This window comes from Opisthocomus hoazin, chromosome 1 (assembly GCF_030867145.1).
Source record: "Opisthocomus hoazin isolate bOpiHoa1 chromosome 1, bOpiHoa1.hap1, whole genome shotgun sequence".
Taxonomy (NCBI): domain Eukaryota; kingdom Metazoa; phylum Chordata; class Aves; order Opisthocomiformes; family Opisthocomidae; genus Opisthocomus; species Opisthocomus hoazin.
The window spans coordinates 35,822,799-35,843,202 of NC_134414.1; the positions used below are offsets into that span (position 1 = coordinate 35,822,799).

Sequence of the window (20,404 nt, forward strand, 5' to 3'; positions counted from 1 at the left end):
TGGCAGATGAAACCTGGTGTTGGCAAGTGCGAAGTAATGCACAGTAAAGAAAGTATTTAAAACAAAAAATCATGAATGAACATTTTAAAAGTAACTGAAACCGTCCAGTAGAAAAAGAAGTTATTGTGGACAGCTCAATGAAACCATCTCTTCAAGTGCAGTCACAGTTGCAGAAGCAAACCCTCAGATACATAAAAATGGAATAGAAAATTATCAATATTATGTTGTAGACGAATATTATGTTAATGGTCCAGTTTTATTTGAAATGCTGTTTGGTTGGGATCATCTGTATGCAAGAAAATACAGTCTTTTTGAAGTGGGCAAGGAGATAAGAAAGATACTGGAGAGAAGAAAGGACATGTGGCGAATGTATGTAATGTATGATTGAGAGAATGTAAATTAGGTGCGTCATATTCAAACTTTATCCCAGTGGAAAGCGTGGCAAACTTGAAAATGACAAGAGGAAATGCTATTTACGTTATATATGACAATTCTGCCTGATTGCTAGAAGATACAGTCAAAAACCTGAGTAGGTTACACAAAAAGTTGAGACAGTATAACTAGTATAAAATCTTTTTAGAAGAGAGTTCTTGTTCGTTGGAGATGTAAGATAACTAGTGCAATCTGTATGTCCGTATAGGGAGTTTCTTATAAATACAGTTTATAGAATATATCCCACATCAGTTTTTTTTTTTCCTGTGCCGAACTATTATTTTCAGAGATAATATGCTGCGTTACGTGGACAACTGCATTGAACTCAGTTGTTTCTGTGTTTCTCAAATTTGTGTTTGGAATTATTTCACCACTGTATGTTAGTGTGTCAATTATTATACAAATAATTAGATAAGGTTCCTGGCATTATTGTATTTAGTTGGAAATTTTGATGTTGAATTTTTCTCCATATAATGAGAAGACAGTTACATTGGAGTTTTTGAAGTGTTACCTGAGAGGTGTGTGTCATTTGGGAGAAACAGTGGGAAGAACTTAATGTACATTTAGGAAAGGTTTTTGTAAGGTATGTGTATCACTTGTTTCATGTCTGTGCTTTTTGTCACTGGCTTTTGACTATCTCCACTGGAAATGGAAGTCAGCATTGTCTTCCATCTCTGGAATGCAAACAATACCTGTTCATTTCAGGGAAACTTCAGATTCATTTTCTTGTATGTTTGTGTAGTGTGGTGGTAGTTTACACTATAAAGGTATCATACGTAGAGCAAAATAGCACTGTGCTTGCCCAAAAGATTCTAGCCGTAATATGTGATAGCTTGTTCTAGATTTAAAGGAATCTGCTGTTTTGAATAAGTTTATATTTCTGCTGCATGTACATGTGCTGATGAGGCTGAAACCGAAGCCTCTGCCTTAGAAGAATTGTAGGTTGTAAGAGTCTTTTAAATATTCTCTCCATCAGTGTTGGCAAAATAGCACTTCTTGGCTGGAAGCATGTTTTGCAGACTGGATGTTTCCTATTGTGCTTGGCCAAACTCTTCTGTCTGGAGTGGGAAATTGGTTCAAGTAGACATCAAGTGTTGTGCTGTACAGTGCTGATCGTATCTTACTGGGTGTGGAACTTCGACTTAAGTAGACAGTCAATTAAATAAAATCTCACAGCATTCATCCATACTGTAGTGGGGTTTTTTTCTTTTTTTCATTTCTTAAGTAGCATTTCTCCTGAATGTCAGCATTAAACTGTAATAATTTGTCCAACACATGTAAATAGTTTAACTGTGAGCACATATCTGAAAACAGCATAGACAGTCTGCTAAGTTGTTGTTTACTCTTAGGACAATCTGCAACAATTTTTTTAAGTAAATAATTGTACTATTATGAAAGTTACTTATATCTCAGCTAGTAAAAGGCATTGTTTCAGAATCTGCAGAGAAATAGTTTACAGGCGTGGCTGAAGTGGATACAGCATCTTCAAGTATGAGTGAAAGGCATGCTATTGGCCATTAGGAGCTTGGTTTATTTTGTTATTGGCTTATTAAGAGAGAGACAAAAAAAACCTGTGTAAAATGCAAGAGGGTCTAGAAGGATGTGAAGGAAATACTTACTCCCCATAGTATGAGAGAGTTAAATGTGTTGTAAGTGGAACAAGTACGATAAAAGGAATATGTTGAAGACTTTTTCATGAGAAAATCAAAACACATGTTCTAAACTATCATAACTTAAATTCTTGATTTGTGTGCCCCAGGAAAATATACTCAATTTCTAAACTGAGATTTGTTTTTCAAGATGCAGTGTTACCAGAGTCTTTTTTCCTGGCAACTAAACTGAAGTCATTTAGTGTATGAAAGGGCTCGGGCCAAGTTGTCCCGACTTGTAAAATAGCATGCTTGCATAAAAATTGTCTATTCCCTTCCTTTATATTCCGTAATTCAATAAAATTCCTTTCATAGATGTTTTTGTTCTCAGTTCTTCTGTGGAAGTATGATTGTGCCACTACTGCATCTCTCCACTGAAAGGAGAAAATACAGGCAGTTTCAAGACGCTTGTGTTTGGTTATAAGTTTGGAGATGTAGGCGAGATGCATACAAGTTGTGTAGTATTTTTAAAGTGGGTTATTAAATTGGTCTTGAAGCATTCTGATTTATCTGCACATTCTCTGCTGACAAGTTATTTGGGGATTTGGCTTGGAGAAGTTTTTTGAAATTGGTATACAGAGGATGTTCTAACGTGTATTGAAGTTTGCTAGTAACAAAGTGTTGAATTAATAGAAACCAGTATTTTTATTTTAAAAAGTGTGTTCATTGTTTGTTTATATTGTAGGAATTACTTGGAGTATATGGCAGAACTACACAGTTTAATAGAACAGATGCAGCCTTCAAGGAGAGCTGTCTAGAAAAATTAAGATAATCTAAGAAAAAAAAAAAAAGAGTGCTTGCAGGAGAGACTTGTTGATAAAGTTACATATTTTCAGATCTCATCAGAGTCAGTTTCTTTTAAAGTAACTTGCTTTGGAGTGTAGAACAGTACTTTGATTCTTAAGAGTGAAATACCTTTAGTACATGTTGTGATGATGGCTTAGTTGGTGTAGACTTGTGTGCAGTTGATGTCAGCAACCAACACGACTTGATAGGTTAGGAGCTTGTGCATCGTTTTAAAGATCCTGTCATGAAATAGAGAAAAATAACTTTTTTTTTTTTCCTTATTCTACAAGCTGCTTTAAATTAAACATGACGCAAATTAGTTCTTTAATGTGAGGTTGCTTCGTGTTATGTAGCAACCGGTCAGTTTTTTCCAAACCTTCTGAGGCTTTGGCTATGATATACTGAATACATCAAGATGAGAGTCTTGAAGATAACTGTTCCATTGAAGAATTTTTCTAGTTCACTGGTTAAAATAAATGCAGTACTTGTTCTGTCATCATTTACGTCATTAAATTAGAGATAAGATTTTAACGTAGTTTGTGAATAAAAAGGGACAGTTGGATTTTACTCACGTGGGAGTGACTATCCACACTTGGGAGTGACTATCCACAATGTTATTTCCTTACTCTGTTTCTAAGGTGATGGTAAGGATTTAAATTAAGTCAAGATCTAAGTCCCAATAAGGAATAGCTAGTGAAATTCTCAGGCATCTCCTTTTCTTGGCGTAAAAACAAAGGTTCCTACATATCGACACTGAAGAATCCCCAAAAGACAAAATAAGGCACTATGGGAGGTGAGAACAAAAGAGATATGGGACAGACTTTCATTATTTGCTCTTTCTGTTTTCCTGCTTAATAAATTAACCTGAGATACTTCTCTAAGCTTGAATGTTCTTGTTTAGCAAATAGTGAAAAATCTTTGTCCCGTACTCCACTTGAGCCACATAGATAATTTAGAGAATGTCAGTTTGGCAGAGACAAGAATGCAACTATGCTGCTTTACTACTGAAATTTAGCAGGGGGAGAAGGGCAGCACAGGTTCAGTTGCCTTTTGAAATTATCTTCTTTCCTGTAAGAACAGTCTCTGGCTGCCTTAGGTATGCACAGGACCATATACCACATGCAATATGGGTGCTACTGCAATAATTAGACTTGTCTAACAACTCGGGGCCAGTGAAAGTTCAAATATAAAGCTATCAACAAAACTTGATTGCAGTGTGTTACTTCAGACTTTTTCCCCTTCCTTCTGCCAGCCAAGTGTTTCTGGTGGTTTTTTTTTTATTATTATTTTATTATTCCCCCCTCCCACTTTATCCTCTGGAGAGTTAAATGGTTCAGCTTCTGAGGCTCATCTGCCTTGCATATCAGTACTCTTATTTAGAGCTGAGAACTCTTACTCAAGCTGCTAAAATTATACTCTTTAAATGTTCATTAAACTTCTGGTCTTGAGAGCCTGATCTATTCTTTCGGTTCCTGTTTTAAACTTTATTCTCCGATACATGCTAAATTCTTGCCCTGCCTTTAAACCTTCTTATTTTATGGATCCTTTCTTCTCTTTTCCCTTTTCCCTGTCTGCTGTTTGCATATTGATTGTATGAAAATGCGTTAGAACATGTTGCCTGTGGAGTCTCTGCTTATTTAAGAAGGTATTTGTTCCACAGGCGAAAGGGGAAAATGCTTTTTGTACTATAATAAACAGCCAGCCCAAATACCATGTAAAATATACCTACTTCTTCAGGCTTCTTTTAAAATAAAGTTGTTTACTCTAATGCAGTATTTTTCCCTTTATAGAAAGAGTCTTCACGAGGAAGACATAGAGAAAAGGAAGATATCAAAATCACAAAGGAGAGAACACCAGAAAGTGAAGAGGAAAATGGGGATTGGGAAACAAATAGAGAAGGTAAGTGTAATTAAACTAATGGTCCCCCTACAGCTCAAAGAATTGCAAGGTTACTGGACTGTATATAAAGCAGAATATTTAAAGATATAGTCTCTAAGCAGAATACTTTTATGCAGTAGCCATTAGTGTTTATTTCTGGAGGAGAGCAAAGAAGCAATCTGAGTTAGACTGCTACAGTGGTAAAACCAACTTATTTTGAAAACATGCTTTTTTTTTCTTTTTGCTTTTTTTTGACTCGTCTGACAACAAGGAACTTGGCCATAGGCTACGCTGTGGCTGAACCATTAGATCACTGGTTGAATCCAAGGTACATCCAATGTAATTTTGTAACTGATCGGTCTGAGGAGAGAGCATAACTCCTTTGAATTGAAAAGTCAGCAGGTTTTTGTTGCATCATTTGTAATGGTGTGAACTGTCTCATTAACAAGGGCTCCATTAGAATGAGTAAAACAGCTAGAGGTAGCAATTGGTGGGCTATTTATATTTTGAAAACACTCGAGTGGTAAGAGTCTGGCATTAGCCTTCTGTAGTAATTTTTGTTTGGGTGGGTGGGTTTTTGTGGTTTTTAATAGTTTAAAAGGTGATTTTGTTGTCCTTGTCAATAATACGTGCCTGTTTAATATGCACACAGTTGAGGAAATGACTGTTTCACCCTCTCTGTCCTGAGTTGCACTGTTAGAGACCGAGATCACCTGACAGTGAGGTTGTGACAGCTCTCATGAACTGTGTTGTTTACGTAGTTACAATATTGCAAGAGAAGATGGGAATCCTGATCCATTCTGAGTGGATTCAGATATAATGAATGTATTTGCAATAATGTCTTAAGTCTTAAGACACTGAGGCTTTCAGCTTGAGAATCATGATTTTTTTCAAAATAGTGTTGATCATAGTTAGGTGGATGAAGTAGAATTACTGTCTGTTAAGTTCTAGTGAGGGCTGTGTAGGCAGACAGATGGACTGGAAAAGAACCTATGCAGTTGGCAGCTCGCCTCTCTGTAAGCTGTTCCCATGCGTTCATGATACATGAAGGGAATTTGTAGACTTGAGTTTAGAGTTTAGTTATTGAAAAACCTTTTATATAGATTCTGTGTGTAGGAAGGGGAGTGAAAGCTAATGCCTTTTTAATGAAGTCATCTTTTCTCTCACAGTTGTTTTCATAAAGTGCTTTTTGAGCATTAGACTTAAATAGCCATAAACAAAATAAGAAATGTAAACAGTGAGTAAAACTGCTTTAATTCTCAGTAAAATTTCAGTTGCAAGGCTTGAAGCATCTGATGTTAACTAGCCATGACTTAATGAAAAAGTGAGAGAAATAGTACCTTTTCTGATGTGAAAACCAAACAATAATAATGTTTTAAAAACAGAAATAAACTCCTGAAGTGTGCATTTATCCAGTGAAAGAGGTCATACAGGCCTCTTCTTTTATTTTAAAATCAGTTACTAGGCGTAATTAAATAAGTGTATCCGTTGATTCGTGGGATACTCTATCAAACAAAATCCTCTAGTATCATGTATCACTATTTAAATCCATTTCATGTGGGATTTCCCAATTAAGTAGTGCTCTACATATTTTTAGTCTTTGTGAAGACACACGTTTTTCTTTTTTTGTTATTTAAATATAAATAAATGGTTTACTGGGTTTCCCTTGCTACCTCAGCTTAATAATTGATACAAGTCTCTGAATTAAGTTAAGGTGGTTTTTTTAATGAAGCTTGAGAATTTAACTGCAGGTTATGTGGAAGAGATTTGGCTTAGCTTCATTGATCCATTCATGCAGTGCTTAAAGTCACAGAAATATTTATGCTTGACCTCCAGTGTGCTAAATATTATTGTTTATTTCATATGTGATTGTTTACCAATCTATTTAATTTTTTTTTAATAAAGACTCTGATAATGGAGATGTTAATTATGATTATGATCATGAGCTGTCTTTGGAAATGAAGCGCCAAAAGATTCAGAGAGAACTCATGAAGTTGGAACAGGAAAACATGGAGAAACGAGAGGAAATAGTCATTAAAAAAGAGGTTTGTATTCCATAAATGTGAAATTGAAAAATAAGTCGTCAGCCACTTTGTAGGCTTCTAATTGTTTGCTGGAAGACTTGAGCTTCCTGGGCTACAAATGTACTGTTGTGTTACATAGTAGTAAGTAACTGGCATGTGTATAACTTAGTATGTGGCTCGGACATTAGTTGTATCTGATCAATCATCCAGCACCATAACAAGTTTTCTGCTTTATGAAATCAGCTATTAAATGAGTAGGATTTAATGCATTTTAATGATATAAAACTAATAAGACCTTTAACAGGTAGAAAAGAACACAAGGCATTTGCCAAGCTCCTTTTCAAACATGTCTTGTAGTAACAGAGTAAAGTAGAGTGACCAGAGGCAAGGCTGTAAGTGTTAGAAGCTCTAAAATTTTGGGGAAGATTAAAAAAAAAAAAAAGCCTGAAAAGGAGGTCTTTCTTTTTCAGACAAACTTGAGTGCTAACTGGGAAGGTCCTGATTTTAGTCTTCTAGTTATGGTTTTTGTAATGTATTACAGAGTGCATTATCTTCTCTTCCTGTCATCTTCCTTTTATGGTGTTCTTTGAAAACCATGTGGTTAGTTCATTTGAGGTAGATGTGTACATGGTTAAGATCTCAGATGTAGGCTGTTACTGAATTTATGTGTTTGACACATATATCAGCATACAGGTAAGCTTTTGAGCATCAGTATCTTATCGGTTAAAGTATTCTTTTCCTCAAGATTTCTCCAGAGGTGGTTAGATCTAAATTATCACCATCACCAAGAAAGTCTAGCAAATCTCCAAAACGAAGATCCAGTCCCAAATCATCATCTTCAGCTAGTAAGAAGGAGAAGAAAGCATCTACTGTGTCTTCCCCGCTTTTGGATCAACAGAGGTCAGTATGTAGATGCATCTTGTGAGAAAGTGAGAACAGAGAACTGCACTGATTTTTATTACTGTTTTTTTCGTAATTAATATGGGGGTTTATTTTCCTTGCTTTCAGGACTTTTGATTATGTAACTTTAGGGGAAGGTCTCTAAATTGTGCACTGTGAATCATCTTCTGCAGAAAATTGTTATATGCCTGTAGTTGTCAGTTGATCAGTTTCATGGTTTACAAGCAGTTCTTTTTGAATGTCCAGAGTTTCTGTGAGGTGGTCAGGAAATGTAAACCATTAAAAAGTGGGAAGTGGTTTTGTTTGAGATGCTGCAGCCTGTGAAGTAGCTCTGCTAGACTGAAGTGAAATGTTTATAATTTGGCTGACTGCACACTCTATTGATAGTGCATATTTCTGTTCAGGAAATAACGTATGACTTTCAAGGCAAGGAATTTCTCAGAATTCGGGAGGGGAAAGAGGTAGGGGATGGGGTGGGGAGGGGAATAAAGTAAGGACAAGGCATGTGAAGATCGCAGGAAGTTCAAACTGAGTGCCATGCCACAAAAAGTCAGTCTCCAAAACCTGTTTTGAAGTTCTTGCTGGCTGCAGGACCTTTTGAATCACTGTTTGCAGCTTTTAGATAGGAAAGAAATTACTGCAGCAGTGTACGCAGACACATCTGTATTTGCTAAGCAAAAGTCCCCTTTAAAATAGGGACAAAACAATGTTGTTTCTGCTATGAGAATGTACAGTATGGGCTAGTATGCTACTGACATTCAGTATGCAGTGATATCTAGTTTATAGGGTTTATGTCAGTGGTAGTTTGTATGGAAAAACATACTATTTCATACTCTGAGATGCATGTTCAAAAATGCTTTGAATGCTTTATCCTCCATCAGGTAGTTAACTTTAAATCAAAGACATGAATTGTTCAAGTCATTTTGTGTATGTGATTGGGGTATTGCATTGCAGAAACGGGAGTCTAAACAGACAGGGTGATACTCTGTAGAGTTCTGGTCCTCTGTTGTGCGTAGGTCATGCAAGGGCATTTTAACTGGGAAAACTGGTTCTGTCTCAGTGGAAGCAATTCATATTTTTGTTCACTTGCTTCAGAAATAAAGGTTATAAATGACAGAGCTCAATGTGAATTTTTACCAGCTGCATTCACCCTTCACTCAAGTACAGTTACTGAGCGCTGATTGCTAATGGAGTGGTAAATCCTATCCTAAAAGCTTCAAGGCGCTTTAGGTTATGCCAGCATCTGAGAAATCATTATTTGAAATAGTTGGCAGTCCTTCATTTTTTTTTCCCTCCTGTTAATTTATCTCTAGGAGTTCTAAAAGTAACCAGAGTAAAAAGAAAGGCCCTCGTACCCCTAGTCCTCCTCCTCCAGTACAAGAGGAAACTCCCCTGGGGAAAAAACACAAAGAAAAACATAAAGCAAAAGAACGTTCAGAAGAAAAGGCAAGGGAGGTGAAAGAGAGAGGACGTGACTTTGAACGGCACAAGGAGAAAAAAGAGAAGCAGAGGTAAGTTAAGTTGCATTATTAGCTTTTAACATTACTGTAACCTTGCTTTTAAAGTTATCTTTCATAGAACACTGAATAATGAGGGACTTACACCTGCTTTGCCAACAACCTTTTCAGAACTCATTAGATATTTTAAGTGCTTTATATAGATGGATTGATAGACTATAACTAACAGATCGGTAGGTTTTAACTACATAACTTAAGGAGTTTGTAAAATGTCCTTCTCAAAGATTCATTACTTTTCAGGAAGGTGGACCTTCACCAGTGGAGCAATTAATTTGCCAAAATCTGGGTCAAAGTCGTTCACTTGTCTGCTTGCCTGCTCTTCTGAAATCTTAGAGGACTAATATCTTTCTAAATTGGCAGTGACATATTGAAACTCTCCCTAATCTTCAGTAGGTTAAAAGTATTTCTGAAGTAGTCGGAGACAACTGCGATTTTAGAATTACTCCGCTTTTGCATATATATATCTCTCAAATGGTGGACTAATATGACTATTTCCATTATTTTCTGAAGCATAGGTGTCCATTTAAGTTGAAAAATGAAACATCTGCATTTTTAAGTCCTGTGTTCCCTTGACAAAAATAGAGTACACGTTCGTAAATGTTTACTTTGTAACTGGCATAGCAAAGACTAAAGAGTGGAAGGCCTGTGAATTGTCTGTTTTTAATTGATTAAATAAATGGCACCGTTCTTACTTTAAAATGTATTTCCCTCATGCCTGCACACTTCATTACTGGGAGAAGGTCGTAAGCAGTAGAAAAGAACATTCTAGGTAGTACTGAAAGGATCAAGAGAGTACTTGGCTTATCATTGTACTGTAATCGGTATTGCTGTGGTGACTACACGCTTTTACTTCAGTGTTTGGATTTTTGTCTTTTTTTTCCTAAATAAAAATTAAGAAATAATCTCAGATCTTCATGATGTGCAGTAAGTTAAATAGTTGAAGATTCTGACAGACCTCTTTCATTCATTTGCAACTATGATTAGTGTTCGAAAATGTCTGTGAGCTTGAGGCTTCTTAAATAAAGTTCTGACTTTAATGAAATTTTTAAATAAGGTAACAAGATAGTTCTCCATTGATAGGAATTCTGTTTCACCACCACATGAAATAGTAGGTAAAATTACAAGACTATATTTTTGGCATTACCGTATTCTAGTTCTGTATTTTACAGTCCAGTGATTAGCAAGGAACTTAGTGCATATCTTGCATTCGTGAGTTTTGCTAGCTTAAGGTAATTTCATATATGAAATTATAGATGGAACAAATAATTCTATAAGATAGTTTTTGATCTTGTAAGTACATGTTCTGTCTTGGAGTTGTTTGTAATTTCTTAGAAATGTACTAATGCCATATTACACCTGTTAAACAAGCTGCTGTTTATGTTTCCCAGGGATCCCTCAGAAAGCTCCCATAGACAGAAGCGTTCTCCTAGTCCTGCGGATCATTCTGGCAGTAATTCTTCCCCTTCCAGGGAGTATTCACCACCTGCTGCAAGGCGAAGGCAAACCTCCCGAGCTCCAGCCAAGTCAACCACTCACAAACATAGCTTCTCACCCTCTCGCAGGTGGGAGGTCAATTGCATGTATTTTATTTCCATGAATATTTCTAGTTTAGAAACTTCGTCTATTGGTTTGACTACTTGTTCATATGTGTCTGTTGTGAGTATATGTGTGCCTCAAACACTTGAGCTCTGAGACCTTTTGCCAAATTACTACATTGAGAGTACCTATCAGGTCAAAAACACAAGTCATGGTGCAGACTTCCATTTATCAGTTCCTCTCGAATGTTCTGGCTTCAGGTGGAACTTCAGAAGTCTGATTTGAGACATAGTCAGTCTGTGAACCTTTGGGAACTTTTTTTGCTTCCTCGCCTTCTTCCTTCTTAGAAAGTAGAAAATGTGGAAAGTCTTCTATCTTGGAGGTGGGGAAGCGCTGGATCCCATGCGCTTTTAGGCCTTCAGATGAGGAGATACAGAATCTTAGTCTATTGTTGAGGTGTGCAAAATACTCTTTGGCATTGGGTGTCATAAGCACATCTCAGTGGGATAGTCTCCAGGCCTGGCAAAATCTGAGCATACAAATTTACAGACATAGTATGAATTAAATTGAAAAAAAACCAGATGCAGGCCATTTTTCAGAGTGTCCTAGTTAAACATGTTCCAAAGGCTGGTTTTATTTATTTTTTTTTCTGTCTCACCTCTTTCTTTCTGCTACTTTTCTGGGTATATTTTTCTAGCAGAGAAGAAGTGGCTCAGTTGAAGTGTTATTTCAGCCTGTCCTGCAAATCTCTTTTGAATTCTCTCAATTGACAAGTCTGAAGTGCCTCAACAATCGAGTCAAGATGCTTCCTTTAGTGAATATATTTGGTTCTGTAATGGAATCTGGCTGTAAAACCACCATCTTTGTGAGATTAGTCCTATGGTAATCAACATACTATGCTGTGGGGTTCTGAAGGTAGTTTTTTGAGTCCCTGACATTAACTAGAAGGAAAGAGGATATTAATAGAAGATTATCACTATGTTGTCTTTTACCGAAAAAGGCCTTCCTTATAGACCTGAGTTACTACCTCAGGTTGCCAGTGCTTTCACTTCTGTGTCTAAAGCTTTGCTCCTTTGAAGCTGAATCATTGCTCTGTGTTCTTGACATGAGGAGAATCTTTTTACCTGTAGAGTCTGGGTCTTTAAGAAGCCTTAGCCAGGAGATCCACTGCTGAGTAGCACTGGCTGGGCAGCTGTCCGTTTGGCTCTTGGAGAGTCTCATGGCAGGCTGTAAGCCTGCTAACCTGAATTATTCCAGAGCTCATTCTCTTCAGCGCCCAGCTGACATCAGCTGTCTCACTGAGAAGAATTGTTTGTGATGTTTGCAAGATATTCAGGAAAAGCTGTGTTACATACATATCTTTACCAGCTGCTGGGCTATTGCAGAAGTTTGCAGGAAGGTACCACTGCATTTGGTAAAGTAGTCCCTCATTTGTGAGTCACCTGAATCTGAGAGCTTCATCTATATGGTCTGAATGTTTGTTTGAAGTCGCAAACACTGTATATGGACGTTCAAAAGCAGGAACTAAATTACTTAAGTGGGATTTTTGAAGATGTATTGTCCTTGTGTGGTTTTTCTGACTGTTCTTCTTTTTAGAGTCTCTGGAATTTTGTGAGGTGGAAGGGAGTTGGGAGTTAAGAGCAATGGATGTTTCATGAGAAAAAATACTTGCAAGTTGCTTTGATGCTAATAAGCAAAAAAGCACTACTGATCTCAAAGGCTTGAAGTGTGTGTTTGAAGTGTGTGTTAGACTGTGTGTGAGATAACATGTTATGAGGAAATGTGTTTACTGTTGTGTAAATGGTCTTTAGTGAAGTGACGGGATTTTGGAGATGAGACGCGCTTTGTATTTTTTTTCTTATTCTATTACATATGAGTTTTCCCTGTTTGTGTAAAAATTTATGTCTGCAAAAATTTTAAGTAGATAGGCATATGGGTGTTCAGGATTCAAGCCTAAATTGTTTAAAAATCAATGATGATAATAAAAGAAGTTAAAAGTGCACAAGAAGGAGACACTGTTGCTTTCTAAAAAACTGGATGGTGTTAGAAACAAAAGAAGAAAAATTCCCCTTAGATAACTTTTACAGTGTTAACTGCCTAATTTTACCATGAACTCCAAAAAAGCATTTTATATTGAATGAAACAATTGTTCTTGCTTTGGGGGTCAGGGAGAAGATCATGTGTTTTTCTGACTCTTCCCTTCCCACAGGAAAGCATTCTGATAGCTGTGTAATATAGTTTTGATTGGACAACTTCTTCTTGTGTATTAAATAAACTATAACCATTTAAAGATAAGCATGCTTTGAGAAGATATCCTTAGTACCATTGAGGGAAGGCTAGTTTGATGTTTTATAGAAACAGCACTTACTTTCCGCAGATAGAGGGTAGAGAATGCACAAACTGTTTTAATCACGCTTTTTTTGTAGGGTATGGTAAGAACCTTTCAGATCAAGCTATTACATGTGTGCCTATTCTAACTCTTACTTGCAGGTCTGCTTCCCCATCAGGTCAGCATCATTCTCCCATATCCTCCAGACATCACTCCTCTTCATCACAGTCAGGCTCCTCTGTTCAAAGACATTCTCCTTCCCCACACCGCAAAAGAACTCCTTCTCCATCCTACCAAAGGACAGCCTCCCCACCTGCAAGGCGATCATCTTCTCCCTATCCCCCACACTCGTCCTCTTCTCCTCAGAGGAAGCGAAGCCCTTCAAGACACCGATCTCCTGGAAGAGAAAAGGGAAGACATGATCGTGATCGAACTTCACAGTCTCATGATAGGCGCCATGAAAGACGGGATGGTACGAATAAGAAATAGCACTTCAGAATAATTTTTATTTGTTTGCAAATTGCATTTTGAAACTTCATTTTCAGATTGTGGCATTGTCTATGCCTGTCCCAATGGCTAGGGGGTGAAGAAAATACTGGCTGCATTATCATTCCTGTGCCAGTGGTGCTGTTTTCAGGGACTGTGCAATGGAGTATTCCTACTAGGGCTGCTTATGTAGGCTCAGATGACTGTGAAGATCCTGTAGGCATCTGTCTAGGTGTTTCTTGTGTAATGTAATGGTGGTGTTAGTCAGTAGGTAAGTGATCTCTTGGTATCAGGCATATGCTAGTGGATCAACTGAGTGACAGCAGGATATTTGTAAGTAACTATTACTCTTTTCTGTGAAGTGTCCAAGTGCTAATCCAGTCCTCACTGATTGCTCTGTCTGTTGTCTTCTTAACTGACATTAAGTGAGGTGTGAGCAAAGAAACAGTTGTTCCCTCTGGAAATCTGTAAAGCTGGTTAAGCAGTTTGTGATGGGCAAATATGCACTTTCTCTCAAGAGACAGATTACACAGAGTACAGATGTCACCTTTTTTTAGACTGACTGTAAACTTACCTTCCTGTAGTGGTAACATTATAAATATGGAATTAAAAAAAAAATAACAAAGAGAAAGACTTTAGCAGGGCATTGAGGTCTTAGAAGCAAGTGGTCTAAATACAGCACAAATTTCCTGAAAATATGTGTGTGCAGAGAAAAAAGGGAATCTGTAGAATCATAGAATCATAGAAAGTTTTGGGTTGGAAGGCACCCCCAGAGGTCATCTAGTCCAACCCCCCAGCAGCGAGCAGGGACACCACTAACTAGATCAGGTTGCTCAGAGCCCTGTCCAACCTGGTCTTGAATGTTTCCAGGGATGGGGCCTGCACTACCTCTCTGGGCAACCCGTTCCAGTGTTTCACAACCCTCATTGTAAAGAATTTCTTCCTTATATCCAACCTAAACCTACCCTGTTTTAGTTTAAAACCATTACCCCTCGTCCTGTCACTGCTGTCTCTGCTAAAAAGATTGTCCCCATCTTTCCTACAGGCTCCCTTTAAGTACTGAAATGCTGCAATCAGGTCTCCCCGCAGCCTTCTCTTCTGCAGGCTGAACAAGCCCAACTCTCTCAGCCTGTCCTCATAGGAGAGGTGCTCCAGCCCTCGGATCATTTTTGTAGCCCTCCTTTGGACCCGCTCCAACAGTTCCATGTCCTTCTTGTGCTGAGGGCTCCAGAGCTGAACGCAGTACTCCAGGTGAGGTCTCACCAGAGCAGAGTAGAGGGGCAGAATCACCTCTCTCGACCTGCTGGCCACGCTTCTCTTGATGCAGTCCAGGACACGGTTGGCCCTCTGGACTGCCAGCGCACATTGCCGGCTCATGTCCAGCCTTTCGTCTATCAGTACCCCCAAGTCCCTCTCAGCAGGGCTGCTCTCGATCCTTTCATCCTCCAGCCTGTATTGATAGCGGGGATTACCCCGACCCAGGTGTAGGACCTTGCACTTGGCTGTGTTGAACCTCATGAGGTTCACACAGGTCCACCTCTCCAGCTTGTCCAGGTCCCTCTGGATGGCATCCTGTCCTTCTGGTGTCTCAACCATACCACTCAGCTTGGTGTCATCTGCGTACTTGCTGAGGGTACACTCGATGTCGCTGTACATGTCATTGATAAATATATGGAACAGCACCGGTCCCAGTACGGACCCCTGAGGGACTCCACTTGTCACTGGTCTCCATCCAGACATTGAGCCGTTGACTACTACCCTTTGGCTGCGACCAGCCAACCAATTCCTTATCCACCGAACGGTCCACCCATCAAATCCATGGCTCTCCAATTTAGAGAGAAGGATGTTGTGGGGGACTGTGTCAAAGGCTTTACAAAAATCCAGATAGATGACATCCATAGGTTTTCCCTTGTCCACCCTTGTTGTTACACCATCCTAGAAAGCCACTAGGTTGGTGAGGCAGGACTTGCCCTTGGTGAAGCCATGCTGGCTGTCTCGAATCACCTCCCTGGCCTCCATGTGCCTTAGCGTATCTTCTAGGAGGATCTGTTGCATGATCTTCCCAGGCACAGAGGTGAGGCTGACAGGTCGGTAGTTCCCAGGGTCTTCCTTTCTGCCCTTTTTGAAAAGGGGCACAATGTTTCCCTATTTCCAGTCACTGGGGACTTCCCCTGACTGCCATGACTTTTCAAATATCATGGAGAGTGGCTTGGCAACTACGTCAGCCAGTTCCCTCAGGACTCTGGGATGCATCTCATCAGGTCCCATGGACTTCTGTACCTTTAGGTTCCTCAGGAGGTCCCAAACCTGGTCTTCACTTACAGCTGGAGGGACTTTACCCTCCTGGTCTCCTTCATGCCATCCATCTACTCGGGAGGGGTGAGGAGAGAGGTTGCCAGTGAAGACTGAGGTAAAAAAGTTGTTGAGTAGCTCAGCTTTCTCCTCATCTGCTGTTGCCAGTTTGCCGGTCTCGCTCATGAGCAGGGGTGCGCTTTCTTTGACCATCTTTTTCTGGCTGACATACCTGTAGAAGCCCTTCTTGTTATTTTTCACATCCCTTGCCAAGTTCAGCTCCAGCTGTGCCTTGGCCTTCCTGACCCCATCCCTACACAACCGGGCAGCTTCCCTATACTCTTCGCAGGAAGCCAGTCCCTGCTTCCACTGCCTGTGCAGTTCCCTCTTCTTCCTTAGTTTGACCAGCATCTCTTGCCTCAGCCATGCTGGTCTCTTCCCTTCTCTGCCCGACTTCTTACACTTGGGGATCGAGAGCTCTTGCGCTCTGTGGAATACATCCTTAAAGACCTGCCAGCTCTGTTCTGTTCCCCTGTCCCTGAGAACCGTTTCCCAGGGAGTTCTTCTGACTATCTCCTTGAAGAGCTGGAAGTTTGCCCTCCTAAAATTTAGGGTCCTGACTATGCTCTTTGTTATTCCCATTTCCCTCCGTAGCGTTAGTTCCACCAGCGCGTGGTCACTGCAGCCCAGGCTACCTCCGATCTTGACATCCCCAACAAGCTCACTCGCATTGGTGACCACCAGGTCTAGTATTGCATCCCCTCGGGTAGGGGCGCTTATTACCTGGCTTAAGAAGTTGTCTTCAATGCATTCTAGGAACCTGCTGGATTGCCTACAGCTTGCTGTGTTGCTTTTCCAGCAGATGTCGGGGTGGTTGAAGTCCCCCAGTAGGACGAGAGCCTGTGAGCGCGAAGCCTCCTGGAGTTGGAGGAAGAACGCTTTGTCTGTCAGCTCCTCTTGATCTGGCGGCCTGTAGTAGACACCAACCACTAGGTTCCCTTTGTTGCCTCTCTCTCTGATTGTTACCCATAAGCTTTCGACCTGCTCGTAGCTATTCTTCAGGGACAGCTCTTCACTCTGTAGTGTTTTCTTGATGTAAAGGGCAATGCCCCCGCCCCTCCTTCCTCACCTGTCCCTTCTGAACAGCCTGTAGCCATCAAGAGCCACATTCCAGTGGTGGGATTCATCCCACCAAGTTTCCGCGATGGCAATCAGGTTGTAGCTTTCCAGCAGCACGACTGCTTCCAACTCCTCCTGTTTGTTTCCCATGCTGCTTGCGTTTGTGTAGAGGCATTTCATCTGAGCTGTCGGCCTGATTACCTTCATAGCAGAGAACCCTTTTTTCCCTTGAGGTGCTTCATGGGTATTTTCTTGTTGGCACCTGATACCTCAGGCGCCTCCAGCTCCCCTCGGCAAGACTTCCACATTGCTGCAGTGTCCCTCACCTGCTGCTGGGCAACGGGTTGAGGGCTCCTACTAGCCCCCCATCCCTCTGACCATTGTGTATCCTCCCCTAGCCTGTCGCTGGCAAGCCTGATAGGTTCCCCTATGATTGGAGGAGAAACAATGCTACCTTAAAATTATTGAAGTGTACTTGCTCTCTAATACGTTTGATATTTATTTTTACTATACTTACTGTCTTTTGAACAGGCAAATCTTTGTAAAGTACAGATTCAAATTCACAAAAGGATCTTTAAAGCCTACTGAATGTATAGGTAGTTACCCAACATGATCGTCTCCTGCTTACATACTAGTTTTTATTTTCTATGTCTATGTCAGAAGTGTATTTTGACTGTTATTTTAATGTTATATGTCTGCTAAATTTTTGCCTACTCTGATTAAGCTCGGTATATAATATTCTTTTAAACGTTTTACAGAAACTAGAGGGAAAAGGGAAAAAGAAAGAGAAACAAGAGATGATCGTGATTATGACCAGGAGCAGAGTACCTCCAGGGATCATAGAGATGACAGAGAGTCACGTGATGGAAGAGATCGGAGGGAGACAAGAGACAACAGAGATCGGAGGGAGACAAGGGAATCCAGAGACACTCGAGACTCCAGAGATACGAGGGATTACAGCAGAGATACCAAAGACAGTCGTGATCAGAGAGAGTCGCGCTCCACACGAGATTCTCATGACTACAGAGACAGAGAGAGTCGTGATGCCCATAAAAAGGATGACCAGTATCAGGAGGACTCGCGCAGCTATGGAAGATCCCATGGCAGAGAGGAGAGCTCTCGTGCTGAAACAAGGAATGACTCCAGAAGTGACTCCAGAAACGAGAGCAGAAGTGATAGAACTGGCAGAAGTCGAGGCAGAGGTCCAGAACTATCTGAAAAGGGTATTGTGTGATTTAAAAAATTAACAAGTGTCCCTGTTGTTGCAGACTGAATAATGACATGCATACAATCTTGTTTGATACTTGATATGGAAGTGTTACCAAATAGTTGATGCTTTTAAAGCTATGTTCATTTGTATTGTCGTTAAGTTAGAATAGTTGCTTAAATTTATAGCACTTACATGTTCGCCATTCATTGAAGTGGCATAACATTGGTATTCTGTCATCCCATTTTAAAACAAACCCTAACCCTTACACCACACTATCTAATGTTTCTGCAACCCTAGTTTTTCCCATGAGCTACAAATACAAGTAGGAGGCTGATGTGTAGTGGAGGATTCGTAGGGGGTAGTGTGTCTCAAAGTACTGGGCGGCAGGTTTTTTGTGTTCTCTCAAAAGCAACTGCATGTCTCAGCTGCTTGAAAAACATCTTTCACACACACCCATCTCTGGCTGCCCCTGCTGCCCTTCCCCTTCTTGACTGACTGAAAAAAAAACAAACCCAAAACAGTGGGATTGTAACCTTTGGCAGTGTTCTTGAAGGTCTGATGCACTTTGTAGAACAGCTTCACTTATCGCTTTCTCAGTCTTATTGTGACATATTCACATGGGAAATGCCATACAATTTTACAGGAGAAATTATATCTACTTTCTCTGCTTATTCCTGCCGCCCTGTCTATAAGCTTACATCCTACTTGGAACAAATCTGAACTGGCTTTTGGACTGGTTATGATATTTCTGGTCGGGAGACCTTGAGCTGTGACCAGGGGATGGTGATTTAGGAATTCTTGAGTTTGCAGTTTGAAAATAATAACTTTGCAATTAAAATGTGCAAAATTTGAATTGTTCATTATGTACAATTGCTGTTTCTGTGAACAGTTGATTCAAGTTTATTAGAAGTTACTACTTTAGTTGGTGTAAAATATCAGTGGATTTCCTTACATATGGAGACTCATCTTTTATATTGATACATCTCTATTAGGAAGCCGGGGGACTAGAGGATCCCAGGTCGATGGTCACAGCAGTAGTGGAAACTACCATGACAGCTGGGAATCAAGGAGTAGCTATGCTGATCGGGATCGCTATGATAGTCGAGAACAAGCAAGGGATTCCTCCTTTGAAAGAAGACATGGTGAACGGGACAGGCGTGACAACAGAGAAAGAGGTATTTTAATGTATATATGTAGTCAAATGTATATGTATGCGTGTGTTTCTATCCCCCTTCTTTTTCTTCCTTGTTCCACCCACGCACCACTTATGCATAAATAACTCATTTGACGCTGCACACTGACACTAGTCCTATCCTTGATGTAAGTTAACTTCTGTAGTAAGATCTCTCATTGACAGTGTATGCATGAATGCTATGGCCTTTCTCTCTTCCTGTGGCTAGATTTTGGCACCTTCTGTTTTTATTCATCCAAGTAGTCTTTAAACAAACTAAACTTCTTCAAGAGATTTCATAGTACAACTTCAGTGTAAAAATGTTTTTTCATCCTCTTTGCCTCCTGCTCCACTTCATGTGCATACAAATGTAAGCTTAGAGTTGTGATTGCTTTTCATTACGGTTTGTCTGTATAGAAACATTGTACTTTTGCAGTGTAAATTGTTTGAGTGTGTTTTGGGGAAGGTCTTACTGCTAGACTGACTTAATTACAGACTACTCACTACTACAGTAAGTGACAGTTTAAATTTATGGTTAGTTCAAAAATTAGGAATTTAATATTGATGAATGCTTTGCTGTGATCAATAAGTTGGCTAGTAAGTGTTGGTACAGATACCAGTGATCATGGAAAGAGTATCCAAGGCTTCTTTTAGACACAGTATGGAAGATGTCACACTTCTGCACCTGAAAGAGTACTGCCTTGTCTCTAAGAAGCTTAGTACCAACTTTCACTCTGGAAAATATTTGTGTTGCTCACCAATTAAGAGAACAGAAGGAGTCAGGCAAATAAAAATAGCATGGATATGAAAGGAGGACCTGTGAAGAATAAATATAAAATTACAGTGAATTTTTTTCTATCTTGAGTTTTGATTTGGAAGTGACAGATATGTTCTAGCTGTTGTTTAACTTCAGTTTTTCAAGTGGGTATTTTGTATGCTACTTTGAGATATACTCTTTGGCCCATTGAAATCTATCTATTATTGCTTGCTCTTATGAAAGGCTCTGCTTTAGATTCTGTCTCATCTTCAAGGCAGGATTTCAACAAACCTGATCGCCAGGCTTCCTTTTTCTTGT

The 20,404-nt window shown here is 39.7% G+C and overlaps 1 protein-coding gene across 6 annotated transcripts in view; it reads left to right on the forward strand.

The window, feature by feature from the left end:
* The window catches only part of ZC3H13 (zinc finger CCCH-type containing 13), a 51,957-nt gene that overhangs the window by 14,494 nt on the left and 17,059 nt on the right, over window positions 1-20,404 (forward strand). For all 6 annotated transcript variants that reach the window (XM_075422123.1, XM_075422131.1, XM_075422102.1 and 3 more), the window contains 8 exons: window positions 4,658-4,766; window positions 6,651-6,790; window positions 7,515-7,669; window positions 8,983-9,180; window positions 10,575-10,748; window positions 13,213-13,523; window positions 17,707-18,171; window positions 19,151-19,333. In XM_075422123.1, the coding sequence (XP_075278238.1) occupies window positions 4,658-4,766; window positions 6,651-6,790; window positions 7,515-7,669; window positions 8,983-9,180; window positions 10,575-10,748; window positions 13,213-13,523; window positions 17,707-18,171; window positions 19,151-19,333 (1,735 nt within the window). The remainder of the gene's footprint in view (window positions 1-4,657; window positions 4,767-6,650; window positions 6,791-7,514; window positions 7,670-8,982; window positions 9,181-10,574; window positions 10,749-13,212; window positions 13,524-17,706; window positions 18,172-19,150; window positions 19,334-20,404) is intronic.